The 15,535-nt window shown below is 38.5% G+C and overlaps 1 protein-coding gene across 2 annotated transcripts in view; it reads right to left on the minus strand.

Moving 5' to 3' along the window:
• LOC129903540 (5'-3' exoribonuclease 4) overlaps positions 1–15,535 on the minus strand; it is a 52,761-nt gene that overhangs the window by 17,476 nt on the left and 19,750 nt on the right. For both annotated transcript variants that reach the window (XM_055979099.1, XM_055979096.1), the window contains exons 13-18: positions 12,380–12,475; positions 7,014–7,084; positions 4,843–4,971; positions 4,629–4,705; positions 4,495–4,535; positions 4,308–4,382 (exon numbers count right to left, since the gene is read on the minus strand). In XM_055979099.1, the coding sequence (XP_055835074.1) occupies positions 4,308–4,382; positions 4,495–4,535; positions 4,629–4,705; positions 4,843–4,971; positions 7,014–7,084; positions 12,380–12,475 (489 nt within the window). The remainder of the gene's footprint in view (positions 1–4,307; positions 4,383–4,494; positions 4,536–4,628; positions 4,706–4,842; positions 4,972–7,013; positions 7,085–12,379; positions 12,476–15,535) is intronic.

The raw sequence follows: 15,535 nt of genomic DNA on the forward strand, positions 1-15,535 counted from the left end.
TTGCAGCTTCTTGCAAGGAATCTAGGCTGCCAGGTGGGGACTTTTCCGACAAAATATTTGTGGATGCCTTTGGGGGCCTAAGAATAAGTCAAAAAAAGATATTCAATGTGATTATTGAGAGATGTGATAAAAAGTTAACAAGGTGGAAAATCCAGTATTTATTCTTAGGAGGAAGATTGACACCTATTTTTTGAAGATAATGAAGATTGATACCTATTAACTCAGTGTTGAATGCTCTCCACACTTGCATGATGTTTGCCTTTAAAATTCCTAGAAGGGTAGAAAAAAAGTTTGGCAGCTACGGAGTGATTTTTTTGGGTAAGGCAACAAGGTGAATAGAAGTATGAATCTAGCAAAATTGGAAGTCCTAACTCTAAGCAAGAAGCAGGGTGCTACAGGTATTAAGAATTTGAGGTTACACGATAAAAGTTTTCTGCAAAAATGGCTACGGAAGTTCAACATATGATATGGCACTATGGAGAAATTTCATCACACGGAAACATCGAATGGAAAATGGTTGGATCCTGCAAGCCAAAAGTTTGACTTGAACCTACGTTTTCTAAGAGAGGAGAGAGAAGGGAAAGATAACTCCCAGAAAGAAATTCTTCCGACCACGGAATTGACCACAAGACGGACTTTGGTCAGGTTCTTTTATCAATTTCCTAGCCCTTGCTTAACTTATTGTTCCTTAAACCAGCTGCTGGTAGATCTGATAGGATACTGGACACACAAGACCCAGCCCGTGAGGAATGCATGGTTCTATGGAACCTCAATCTCCACAGGTTTATTAGCTAAATGCCAATTGGCACATACAATACGCCCAATCACTTCTCGTGAATTATCATAACCCTGTTGGAGAAAATATAGACAATTCACTTTGAATACAAGGAAGTCTAGTGGTAGGACTTCCTTAGGGCGTATTACAGTTTTTCACTGAGGGGATGGATCGAAGCGATTGCAATGAAGAATTGATCTAAAATGAAGCATTCATTTTCCCGAGTGGAGCTTCTTATGCCTAAATGTAGCAAGCCCCGAGAGTAGTCGAACAAATAAGAAGTTTTCAATGAAGGGGTCGAAGGTTGCGCCTGCGATAATCCAAAGGATGCTCAAGACCCCTTCAACCTCACCCGCGTGTTAGCTTGCTTGTACTATCACTCGCCTTCCTAACTTAAATTTTGGCAAGCGCTATTCTAACCTAGCTAGTACAGCATCTTGCTAACATCATCTGATTGTCTTGCATGCTCTACATTTATATGGAAAATACACATCACCTTCGTCTCCCATTGTAGTCGCCTTTTTCGTATGAAAATCGCTACCCATCGTTTGCACTACATTGTCTGACAATAACCTGAGAAGTCAGAAGCTCCTATGGTACCAGTGTTGAGAGAACCATTAGAAATCAGTGGCAAGAATTTTTGGGCAAAGTGGAGAGATCATTGTGGGTAGTGGAAGAAAGACGGATTTTTGGAAGGATCACTAGATTGATCTTAATGGTTTGAAGTGCACCTTCCTTGATCTATATTTAAAAAGTCTCCAAAATCATGCTAAGATAGATAATATCTTGAGTTAATTAGGTTGGGATTTGAATTTCAGAAGATCTCTCAATGTTTGGGAAATTTAGAGTTTTACCTCAATGCTTCAGCCATTGGACACTTCTAGCGGTACTACTGAGAACTCAAAACAAACTTAAATAGATGTTGAGCAGCAAGGGAAAATTTTCAGTGAAGTCTGTTCAGTGGCATATGAACCAAAGAAGCCATCAGATTGCGATTTGGCCTTGGAAACTTATTTAGAGAGTTAAAATTCCAGTGAAGGTATCTTGTTTTGTCTGGTTGGTGGCTAAGTTGCGCGGACTCTTCATATTTGTTGCCGCACCCGTGTCGACATGAGACGGGTGTGGGTGCGGGATACGTGTGGGATTCGGTCAACCCACATCGGATACTTTGACCAAGACTCCATGGACAACCTACATCAGATACATCAAACGAGTGCGGGTGCGGGATGCAGTCAACCCCATCAGATACTTTGACCAAGATACTTTTCCTCTTGGTCAATATTCGTAGCTTCATGTTTCAAGCCAAACAAAGAGATGCTAAATATCCAAGTGGTTGTGTTCTGACTTATGGTAGACAGTAACAATGGTCTGTAAGGAGAGTTGGTTGAAGGTCTTGAATGACTTTCTCTATCTTTTCTGAGGGGAAGAATATTTTTATCTTTATAACTATATTTTTATAATATTGAATATTTTTAGCCAAATCCCCGCACCCGTATCCATACTCGGATTCGCATCCCCGAATCTTAAAATTTAGATTTTGCCGAATCCAACTCTCGGATTCACATCCGTCTCAGAAACCCGCACCCAAGTCCGAGCAACTTAGGTTGGTGGTAAGCAAAGCATGTCGACCTCAAGAAAACTTACAAAGAAGTGTCTTCCACATTTGTTCAAGATGTCTATCATGTGAACAGAAAAGTGAAAGTAAACGGATACCATGACTTGCCTTCAAACGGGCTTCACCTTCAAAGGAGAGTAATCGATCTGCGGACAGCAAGGCCAATGAAGATCACTCCTACTTACTTTTGGGAGAAATCCTAGACACCTTAGACACCGGATCCTCGGTAGGACTCTTATTTGATAGGCATTAGGGGATTTGAGGTGGAGTTGTAGTGGAAGTTTCTGTTGTTCCTCGTACGGTAAGTCACTAGAACGAGATAAGCATGAGCACTTCTCCTACACTGTAAGACAATTACAAATCTATGGCATGTGTTCTGTTCTTTTGTATATTGGGGATAAAATTGGTTATGCCTAGCTCCACCCTAGAACTTCTGAGCAATTGGAAGAATGTGGGGAGAAGTAGTGAAGAGGATTAGTGGTAGGTGCATTTGGCGGATAGTTTGGAAAGAGAGGAACTCAAGATATTTTGAAGAAACTAGCAATCCCATCAAGAAAATTAGGATACATTACTTTAGTTTGGTATTTTTTGGTGTAGCAATGCATAAGCTTATAGGTTTTGGACAGGAGAGCAGGAGACCCCTTATACTTTTCAATGTTTGTAAAGTCTGACAACTGAGCATCGTTTTGGAAGCTGAGTTTTGTTTATTAATACAAATGGTTACCTTAATCTCAAAAAAAGAGAGACAGAGAGAGAGAGAGAGAGAAATCCAAGTCCCAATTCAACAACTCGTCAATCAAATCTACTATCACTTGAAGCAGTAATAACTTTTGGGCACATAAGCAGTGCGGGGAGAGAGAGTTGAAGGAAGTCTTCCTTAACATATACCTTGTGTTTTGCAAAAGAGAGATGACGGTCCAGCTGATTCCTAGGTCACACGAGGGGGTAATTCACTGGGATTTGAGATTCAAAAGGAACCTTCAGGATGGGAGAGAACTTCACAAATTGACCAAGATTTTGTATGGGCTGGATAATCCAGCAAAATTCGGATGCTTGGAGTTGGTGGGTGAGTGGAAACGGTTTGTTCACCGAGTGTTTATTGGTGAGAGAGGAATGTACTTTCCCTCATGACTCCATTCGGATACCTAGAGCACCGAGAAAGGTGTGTTTTTCTGTGTGGTCGGTAGCAAGGGATGTGATCTTAACTGCAGAATATCTGATAAAGAAGAGGATCAAGTTGGTGCTTCATGTGTAACAGCTTGAGCGAAAATGTAGATCATCTTCTATTGAAGTTCAAAGTGGCTAATAGGTTATGGAGGGTGGGCCTTAATTTGTTTGGGATGCAATGGTGTGATGCCGGGTACAGTGAAGGAGGTTTTACAAAGTAGGACCAACAAGAGGGGGAAGAGAAGACCAAGGGCTTGGAGTGTTGCCCCCTTAGCAATCATGTGGGTTATTTGAAGAGAGAGAACTAGGAGGGCTTTTGAAGGGTTGGAACAAAATTTTGTAAAAATGCAAAGCAGTACGTTGTCTCTAGTTTCTTTGGTGTACTAATGAGGTCACTATTTGTATAGAGGATTGGATCTATTTTGTCGAGAACCATATTTTGGTGTAGGTTCTCTTTGGTATATCGGAATTTCCACAATTGCCAATAAAATTGTTTACCTTATCCAAAAAAAAAACACTAGAACTGCATGTGTGTCGTGAAAAAGATTCCTATAGCAAGGACGGAATAATCAGAGAAACCAAATTGGAGGCAACATAACTAGAAGATGGAAAAACTAGTTGTACTTAAACTGCTCTCTTTTGTCCTCTTTAAGGCAATCAAGTTCACCATCTTTACAATTTTAAAAGTAGATACTATTAACAACAAGAGCCAAGACAGTAAAAGGTCTAAATTAATCTTTTCTTTCATACCGTTAATGTGTCTTCAAGCTTCTTCGTTTCAGCAAGTAACTTCTTCTCGTCGATGAACGGCAATTTTACAACAGCCTATTTTACAGAGGAAATAACAAGTAGTTCAGAGATATCAAACTTCCAAATGAGTAAACATCTATAATAATCTCGAGAACCACTAGACATACGAATATTGCAGTAAAACTACCTGCCATGCAAAACGCTTCCCATTCATGTCAAGTTCAAAATCTGCACTCACAAAGGAATTTATGGTGAATGATTGACTTCTGAACATAAGAGAAATACAGTAAACTGAACTACAGTAAAATGCTGACGTCACACCTGTTGGGTAAAAATCAGAAATTGGTGATGATGGATCCATCATTAGCATCCTGTACTTTTCAGGAAGAGCATTTGCACTGCAGGACAGGTGAAGAGGGAGACAAAAAGAAAGAATCACAAATAACCACGAACTTAGAGAAACAGTCAACACAGTATAAAAGATGTTTCTTTTGACATTTCCTTCAAAACGGAGTATAAAGAACCTAAAGATAACCTTGCAGCTGGTAGAACACCCATTAGCTGATCAAAGGGCTTAAATGGTTCCCCCGGGAAAAAAGTAATTTCCAAGTCCGCTAGGCCTTTGATATCAGAAGCAAATGGAGCATAATGATACGGGTAAAACCTAAAAAGAAAAGTGATATTGTAAGTACAAATAGGCCTGTGGATATATAGACAGAAAAGTTACCATTTCAAAAAAAAAAAAGTGATATGGTAAGTGCACATTCCCACTTCAACTATCAGAAAATTAGAAAGGACAAAGAGATGTTTAGGGTACTAAGATTCTCCCTCTGTCCCAAATAATATGAACTCTTCCAATTTTGGGACAGCCAAAAATGTTTGATACCATGCCACTAAGATTATACCTTACGACTTTCAAAACTTTTCAGAATTCAAATTCATTTTATTATTCGAACTTTGAACTTTGATGTGATGTTTTCTCTATCAAACTACCTTCACACATTACTTTAATAACTTTTCCACTACCACTAGTATAATCCATCCAGTAAAATAGCAATTTAAATTGTGTCCAATCTAACGCTGTCATATAAAATGGAATTAGCCGATAACTTTGAATCAAGTATGCAGTGGTCTTGTCCCCACTTGTTGGATTATACAGAGTACGTTGTTGTTGTTATTGTATGGAGTGGCCTGGTCAATTTAGTGGATAGAAAATCTTGGACCAGGATTGAAATCCCAAAAAATATACGTGCTGGTGCTCACAAGTTGACTCAGACACTACCATTATCATCCAAAAAACACTTCCGACACAAAAAACAATGAGGTGTAAAAAAATAGGAAGAAGAGAGGTCCCCCTAGACCACAAACCCATCACGCCCAATTTAAAAATAAAAAAGAATGACCACAAACCCCTCACGCCCAATTTAAAAATAAAAAAGAATGAATATATGGATAATAAAAAAATTTACTAGTTTACTACAAAAGGAGATGTTGCTTATGCAAGGAGGCAGGTGAAGATGTAGATAATCTTCCTCTATATTGCAGCCTGGCCACGAAACATTGGTGGGATATTATTAGTTGGCTTTGTATTATATAGCTGATGCCTATATCTCCAAAGGAAGTCTTGTTTAACTGGAAAGTTGGAAGGATAGGGAAAACGTGCAGAGCCTGTAAAGAACTTCGTGTTTAACTGGAAAGTTGGAAGAATAAGGAAAACGCGCAGGGCCTGGAATGTTGCTTCTCTAGCTCTGATGTGGATTATTTGGAGAGAGAAACAGGAGAGCATTTTTTATTATCTTCACCCGCCTGGCCTAGTGGTCAATTTAGTGGATACATATCTTGGACCAGGATTGAAATCCCAAAAAATACATGTGCTGGTGCTCGCAAGTTGACTCAGACACTATCATTATCACCAAAAAAACACTTCCGACACAAAAAACAATGTGTAAAAAAAGTAGGAAAAAGAGAGGTACCCCTAGACCACAAACCCCTCACACCCAATTTAAAAATAAAAAAGAATGACTATATGGATAATAAAAAAATTTGACGAGTCTACTACAAAAGGAGGTGTTGCTTATGCAAGGAAACGGGTGAAGATGTAGATCATCTTCCTCTATATTGCAGCCTGGCCACGAAACTGTGGTGGGATAATATTAGTTGGTGTTGTATTTCATTGGTGATGCCTAGATCTGTAAAGGACTTCTTGTTTAACTGAAACGTGCAGGGCCTGGAATGCTGCTTCTCTAGCTCTGATGTGGATTATTTGGAGAGAGAAACGGGAGAGCATTTAAAGGGGTAGAAATGAGTTTGGTTCAGTGTCTCTGATCCCTTATTTATTTTTTGTGCACCCATGTAGTTCCTGGTTGTATAGAGGAATGGGTGTCTTTTGTAGATAACCATATCTTTTGTAGATACTTTACTTTTTGGTATACCTCTAGTATGCGGCTGATTTTGGCCTTGCTGATTAATGAAACTGTTTACTTGATCAAAAAAAATAAAAAATAGGAGTCGTACAGACCATCCCTACAAGGATAAGTACAATTGTCAAACAGTAATCAACATTATAGATGTGGCACACTGCATGCATAAAACAGCAGCTCTATCTATCTACCACAATGTACTCAATGAAGCAACAATAGCTACACAAGAAAGGCATATAGATGAAGTGGAAAATACTATTTATTTAAATCCAGGAAAACAACAAACCATTGCCACGAGCAAACACCTTGGTAGTAATACCGGCAAACCCAACATAATCCTTCCACATACTGCTGAACCTGAAATTTTGAGATTAATCATCTAACAGTTTTGAAAACAGAACTCAATTTCACAATCATCTTACTAGCTACAGGAAAAGAAAGGAAGGTGTGAAGAAGGGAATTGTCCTTTCCCTAAACGAAAGATCTTTCCCTCCTGAACCATCTATCCTAGTTGGACATGAATGACTACAGCATCATTACTTGTAAATACAGGCCCCAAAACCACAGAGTTCACAAAGAGGAAAATGGTATCTCTAAGCACAAGGGCACTTACTCCACTAATGAGCATTGTGGAGCAACAAACGAATCTTTTAAAACTCTAAAGGGAGAGAGCTCAGGTAAAGTGGAAGACTGTAGATAACTACCTATCCAGATGTTTATTGTCTTTATTTTAATTTATTGTACTTCTTTGGAACTAGAAGTTACTTATTCATCCTTTATTTTTTTAATTATTCTTGCTTCCACTCAATCGCAATGGGTTGGATGGTGAAACACAGTCAATTTGTGCTTCATAAAGGTAAATCAAAACAGGCTCATTCGAATACAACGAAACAAGTGCATAATTTCATAGGTGTACGAAAACAAGCCACTAGTGGTGTCTAAAAAAAGGTTTTAAGAGGTCAAGATATTGCATTCCAAAATTCTTGCAAGCACTAATGTGCAGCAAGAGTAAATTAACATAATGCGCTGTGGATAAGAAAAAAGAAAGAAGTCGTAGATGCATTATAGGTCAGAAACTGTATTAATTTTCTTTCACCCAAAGATTTTTGCAACTGGACTTATCACTCTCAGAAGTATGGGTTATTCAACACATTTATCCGCTTCTTTACAATTTTTCATGTGTATATAAAGTTTGAGCCAAATGAATGAGTTCGGTAAAATCCATAATTATCACTGTAGATCGACCTATACCAAGAAGTAGAGTGACATACAACATAATATGGTTCTCTACAAGGACATACAATAATCAATAGAACCTTAGACATCATGCATGCACTAAGAGGAAACCAAAAACAAGAGGCTACTCCTCAAATATACAAAGTCACTCTCTATCTTCCAAACGTTTGTTCATTTTTCTCTTTCCATATCTTACAGCAACATTAAGGGGTCACTTGGTTTACAAACAAGTTATGGAGGGATCAGCAATACACTGATTAGTAATGCAGGGACTGTAATGTAAGAGTTGGTAATTGATGTTAGGCCCGATATGTGAATAATCTAGTCATTATGTGCCTCACATTTAGTACTTTTAATTGCCTTATAATATGGATTTTATCACTTGGAGCGTATTATGGTTTTTTTTATGTGTAGGATTAAAATGAAGAAGTTTGGAGCTAAAATGGATGTATTGGAGCTTTGAAGTCTAAGTAGAAGTCCAATAAATTCAACCAAGATCGAGTTTGGGGGTAAAAGACCAAGTATACGTGCACGAGGACCGAGAAAATAGAGAATGAGCAGCAGCAAAGCCTCTGCGACTCGAGGCGCTAAGTGGCCCGCGTCACGGCAACTTTGGATGGAGAGCCCCTGCAAGATGGTTTTGATTCCTGGAAAATTGGCCCACCGCGACTCACAACCCAAGTCGTGGCAGGATAATTTTGACTAATTGTACTTCATCGAATTAAGGATATCTTCGTCCATGAGCTTTTGGGTACTCTATATATACATCTCAAACAAGGTTTTTGAAGGAGGAAGAAAAACACACAGAGAAAAGAGTGAACTTTCTTTTGTTGTTTTACTTTTCATTATTCTAGTTTCAACATCGAAGACATGCTATTCATGAATTCTTTTCGTTGTACTCGAATCATGAGTAGCTAAACTTCATAGTTCTACAGTTGTTGGTGCTGACATAATGGTTGATGTTTGATGATTGTTTATACTTGTTATTCCATTATTGAGTTAGTTACTTCTTGATTGTAATTATTTGATTGCTTGATCACCTTTCAAATACTATTTGTGGCTCGTTAATTGGACTCGAGAGAGAAAATTTGTGAACATAATGAGAAGAAGTAGAGCTTGTTTGTGAACCTCATAAGGATTAGACAAGACATGGCACAACTTCAGATTACAGAAGACATGACCTTATATAGGAGGGTGTGAAGGTCGTGTATTAGGATAGAACGTTAGTAGATAGTGGAGTGTTGTCTTGCTTGTTTAGTGTTTGTCATTGTACTTACTATATTCTTGTAGTTTTAGTTTTCGATATCTATCATCATTTGTTACTAGATTTCGGCTACTGCACTATTTTGTTGTTATTTGTATTGTTTCTTTTAGACTTTATACTGCTTCTCTTATTAGTTATATTTTCATTACTGTTTTCTTCTTCTTTATACCTAAAGTTGCTACACTTGAGCCGAGGGTCTTTTGAAAACAGCCTCTCTACCTCCACAAGGTAGTGGTAAGATTTGCGTACACTTTTCCCTCCCCAGATCCACTTGTGGGATTTTACTAGGTATGTTGTTATTGGTGTTGTTGTTCCGGGAATATAGCCAAAACCGATGTGATGGATTCTATAGTTGAGTTCCAAGATAGTGATGAATTCAAAAGAAGTTTGAATGCCTCGTTCATTTTCATTACTGCTAAATGGGAGGGAGCTACTAGCATGAAGGATTATAGACCTATTAGTCTAGTGGGAAGCATTTACAATATTTGTTTCTAAGGTGCTTTCTATTAGACTTAAGAAGGTGATGGATGAGACTGTTTCTACTTCACAAAATGCTTTTGTGAGGGACAGACATTCTAGATGCAACATTGGTGGCAAACAAAGTAGTGGATTCAAGAAGAAAGTATGGAGTACCAAGTGTGTTGTGCATACTTGATCTTGAAAAGGCTTACAATAATGTGAATTGGAAATTCTTAGATTCTATTATGCTTCAAATGGGATTCGAGGAGAAGTGGAGGAAATTGATCTACTTTTGCATTTCTTCGATGATATTTTTCTGTGATGGTGAATGGTAATCCATCTGAAATTTTTTTGGAGCTCAAGGGGTTTGAGACAAAGGGACCCTCTATCATCGATATTGTTTATTTTAGTTATGGAAGCTCTAGGCATGATACCGATAGTGTTGTTTCGGGAGTCTACTTCACTTGAGTTTGGATGCAGTTGGGGTGAAGGAATAATATCAGTGTCTCATTTGTTATTCACGAATGATACCTTGGTTTTTTGTGATGCAGTTGAGACCCAGCTAGATTATTTAGGCCAAACTTTCACTTGGTTTCAGGCGGTGCCAAGACTTATAATTAATTTGAGGAAGTGTGAGATATTTCCTGTTAGGGAGATGAATGACATTAGATCACTTGCTCGAGTTTTGAATTGTAGGGTTGGGGCTCTTCCGGCGACATACATTGGAGCACCATTAGGTGCTTCAAAAAAGGATCACATTGCATGGAATCTGGTTATTCAGAGGGTCAAGGAGAGACTAGCATGGCATAAAAGATATTTGTCCAAGGGTGGGAAGGAAGTGCTTATTAAGAGCACACTTTCTAGCGTTCTTACTTACTAAAAATTTGTCCAAGGGTGAGAGGTGTGTAGATACATCAGTTAGGAGGTGCGAGGTGTGAGAGGTTGTCTATAGAGGATGATTATTAGAGTGGATTAGAGTCCCATATTGGTTGGGGAATGGACTAGTGGTCTGCTTATATGAACTTAGGCAATCCTTCCCTTATGAGCTAGCTTTTGAGATTGAGTTAGGCCTAGTTCCATTTCTTTACATCGTATCAGAGCATTGGTGAGAAACATTTGGTGAATGAAAATTAGGTGAAAATAGTTGTCGTGTCAAATTTCAGCTACTTTCTAGGGTTGTTTTGCATCAACCTCATATCCGTCAGTGTTGTGCGAAAACCAATACCACCACGATGTCCCCCAGCCACTCGCAACAACAACCCACAAAATTCCAGCGACAGAAAACCCTCCACGCGCCGTCGGAAGTAGCCTTCTCCAACGAGATCTACACCATGCCCTGGGCGCATAAGTCTCTTTCTGGCCACTTTTTCGGGACTTCTTTTTTGCCGATCAGGTCGCCTACCAGTTCCAGCCCCAACCATGTATTTTTCTTCAAATTCTGATGAGGAAATCATTGTTCCTACCAGGTCCATCCCCATTTGGGCTCTCGATTAACGCTCAAGTTGAGTCTGGGCGTGAAGGAGGTGTTAGAGTGGATTAGAGTTCCACATTGGTAGGGGATGAACTGGTGATCTACTTATATGGACTTGGATAATCCTCCCTTCATGAGCTAGCTTTTGGGGTTGAGTTAGGCTCAAGATCCATTTCTTTACACGAATTTTAGGAGAGGTAGAGGTAGAGGTAGTGGTAGGCCAAAGAAGAATTTAGGGGAGGTGATTAGACAGGACATGACATATCTCGAGCTTACTGAGGACATGACTCTATATAGGAAGGTATGGATGGCGAGGATTAAGGTAGAAATGTAGTATGTAGTCTAGTTGTAGCACTTTTATGTGGGAGACAGAGGGCTAATCTCCTCTTTCCATCTTTCCTATTTAGTATTATTAGTTTTTATTCGCATAGTATCTTATTCTTCGATTTTAACTACTACTTGTTGATCCATTTGCTTTCTTCATCTCACTATTTTGTTGTAGTTATTTTCCTTTCAATTCGGCTTTGATTATACTCCTTTGACCCGAGGGTCTACCGAAAACAACTTTCCTACCACACAGATAGGGGTAAGGTCTACATACATCCTACCCTCTCCAGACCTCACTTATGGGATTACACTGGGTATGTTGTTATCTGATTATAGTTGACTTTATAGCTTGGTCCAGTGGTGATGGTATGTGATTAGTCATTAAGTTTAGAGTCAGCAGCACTCTACTAATCATATGCCAAGAGTGAAAGTTAGCAATTCTTTCCCAACACTCTCTATTCCATTTAATATAGCACTCTTTCCCTTTTTAGTTTGTTGCAATGCTCCATTTTATATGACACCCTTTCAGTTTGTCTATACCAAAAAAATGACATCTTCCTATATTTAAAAACTCTTTAACTTTTAATTTTCTCCTTTACCCATAATGCTATGCTCTTATAGACATAGACATCATGGCATGTTTAACGCATGTTTAAATTATACTTTTGGTATACCCATGAAAATATGGCATTTTTAAAACCCGTACATTTTAAGGGCACTTTTGGTATGTGCATCTTTTCTTTCTTAAACTCCGTGCCCATGCCCAATAAAACACTGGTATATTAAATGGAACAGAGGGAATACTACCCAGAAGTAGAGACAAGCAATCCATCTGAATATAATATGAACAGATTATGAAAGGAGTGCAGTAAGAGTAGACCATATTGGAACTTACTACATCTTGTCTGACTTCATGGATACTCTCTGCAGTTGAGACATCGAATTTCTCTGAATAATACCTTTCCTTGTATCCAGGCTCTCCTAGCTTCACCTAAAAGGTAATAGACATTTGATGGCATTCATAAAACGAATTACATTTATTCTTCTTGTCATCAAAAAAAATATTACATTTATTCTACATATGCAGCACACATGCAATCAAACTTCTTTCTGCAATAACATGATATAAATATAGTTCTACTTTCAAAATCCAGTAACATACAACTCCTACAATGCGTTGAACTAGAAGCAACAAAGTTGGACACAAACTCCAACCATATTGGGCGCAGTTTTTCAGTGAGATCTCTGACTACCATAGGGTTTACTCTATCTAGCACATTCTTTATTTCTTCATTAATTTCTCTTCTCTATTTCAGTACATTCTGTTGCTTCAGGGGTTTCTCATCAAATTTAAGATTTTCATCACTAACCTTACTTTTTTCTCAAGTATAAAACAGACTATTCAATAATATTTTTTTGCTTTGATCAGGTAAAGGTAAACACACCATTCAACAATAGTAATGCCGTAGAAGTGAAGATTTTAAAATCATACAGAAGACCTAAAATCTCTCAAAACCATTGGATATTTAACTTCTTTTAATTATCAAGTAACGGTATTTTCATTCATAAACATGGCCAAAAAACTGACCGAAAACAAGGGGTATACCAAAAATTAGAGAAATTTACAAAAAGAAATGATTCTCTACAAACTCCACCCAATCTTCTATACAATTGGGAACTCTATGGGTGCACCAACAGAAAATAAGTGATTGGAGACTCCTCCTTAATTGATAAAAACCTTGACTCTACCCCCCTCAAAATCTCTCATGTTTCTCTCTCTCCACACAACCCACATTAACGCGTGTGGAACCACATTCCATGGCCTACGTCTTCTCCTCCTCCTCCCGCTCTTCCAACTTAATATCAACTCTTTCACAGTTCAAGGCATTGTCCATGAAGTACCAAACCACCTAAACGTATCCCACCATAATCTCATGGTAAAAATAATCTCATGGTAAAACCACAATGAAGAAGAAAATGATCCATGTCCTCGCCCGCCTCCTTGCACATATGACACCAGCTGACGCAGACAGCCTTCTGCTTCTAAGATTGTCCACTGCCAAGATCACCACTCTAGTAGCTAACCAAGTGAGGAGAAAAACGCCTCCTAGACACCTTTGGTATCCAAATTGCATTACAAGGAAAAACTTCCTCCCCCCTAACTAAAAGTTTCTCATAAAAAGACTTGATGGAGAATATACCACTATTCGTCAAACCCCACCCCAAACATCAAGATTATCTACCATAGTGACTTGCTTATGTAATAAAGCCAACAATCCTTGAAAGTCAATCACCTCCCAGTCGTGAAAATACCTCCTAAATTAGAAGTTAGAACAAAACACAATAGACGCAGAGGATCCCTATAGGCAAAATATCAATTAGTTGTGATTAAATAGTTATTTATTCTTATGCAGTAAGTATGAGATTGAGAGAACCCCAAATTGCCTTAAAATGTAATAAGTTAGTATTGGAAAGATATGGACTGAATAGAGCAGAACAGATGAAAACAATTCATATAGCCACGCAAAATGTGTTAGGATTGGGGACTAGATTGAAATTCAAGTGTAAAATTCCCTCAAGCATGGGAATCAAGGTGATTAAGTCTCAACTTTTTCTAAGGAGATCCCTTATCTCCATTCCTCTTTACCACAGCAATGGAGAGCCTAAACAGCATGGTGAAGAAAGATAAGCAAAATGGATGACTGACAGGTTTCAAGTAGAAAATAGGATAGGGGATGGCCTAGTGATCCGTCATTTATTGTATGCAGATGAAACCCTGGTGATCAGTGATGCTAAAGTGGAATTTTTGAAGCAGCGTCTAGTCTTCATGTTAACTATGAAAAGAGTTCTATGTTCCCAGTTAATGAAGTGCCAGATATTCAAATTTTGGCACAGGGAACAAAGAACAAATCTGTGGAGATATGAAAAGTTGGAAAGATGTGAAAAAAGGCCAGCATTAAGGAAAAGCCAGCATCACTCCTAGGGAGGCATGATAGTACTTGTCAATAGCATTCTGGATGCTCTCCCTTCACTCCTAGGGAGACATGATAATACTTGTCAATAGCATTCTGGATGCTCTCCCTTCACACATGATGTCTTTATTTCCAATGCACGTTAAAGTTGAAAATAGATTTGATGCTTTGAGGAGAAATTTTATTTGGCAAGGGAACAAGCAGAAAAAAAGCTACAACCTGGTGAAATGGAACAATTTAATAAGAAGCAAGAGTTCGGGAGGTTTGGGGATAAAAAAGGTTGAGAAACCAGAACAGCAGCCTTCTCAAGAAGTAGCTAATGAAAGTTTAACATGGAGGATCAAGATTTATGGAGAGAAGTGATCAATGTAAAATATGATGTGGAGGGGCAATGAGTATCAAAAACCGTGGCCTCTGCTTATGGAGCATTTGTGTGAAGAAATATAAGGAATCTTTGCCCAACTTTTCCAGCCAATGTAGACATCAAGGTGGGAGATGTAAGGAAGACTTTATTTTGAGATGATAATTGGCTTGGCATGGGCCTCTCAAATAATCCTTTTCTGATATATATAATCCGGTGATAAACTCTGCAGCCACTGTGGAGGAATGTTGGAGTCAACTTCACCCTGAGGAGCAGTGTTCAGGGAAGCGTGAAGCGGAAAAAAGCGATAAGCCCTGATTCACGCTTTAAGCGAAGCGTGAAGCGAAGCGTGAAGCGAAGCGTGAAGCGAAGCGTGAAGCGAAGCGTGAAGCGAAGCGTGAAGCGAAGCGTGAAGCGAAGCGTGAAGCGAAGCGTGAAGCAAAGCGTGAAGCAAAGCGTGAAGCTTCATTGAAGTGAAGCGTAAGTTAAAAGAAAAGAGACCAAAATAATAAAGATAATATATATAAGCAAAATTTCAAATTAGAAACTAAAAAGTAGACATCAAATATCCTCCATATACCATATCACAAGCACTATCAAAGTGATTCATGGTTCAACATCTAATTTTTCCAGGCTGGATCACTCATTTTTTATTGCTGTTAAGATTTAAGAAAAAGAATCAGCATTATTTTCTGATCACTGTAGCAATATATAATAA

This window comes from Solanum dulcamara, chromosome 1, assembly GCF_947179165.1.
Source record: "Solanum dulcamara chromosome 1, daSolDulc1.2, whole genome shotgun sequence".
In the NCBI taxonomy this organism is placed as follows: domain Eukaryota; kingdom Viridiplantae; phylum Streptophyta; class Magnoliopsida; order Solanales; family Solanaceae; genus Solanum; species Solanum dulcamara.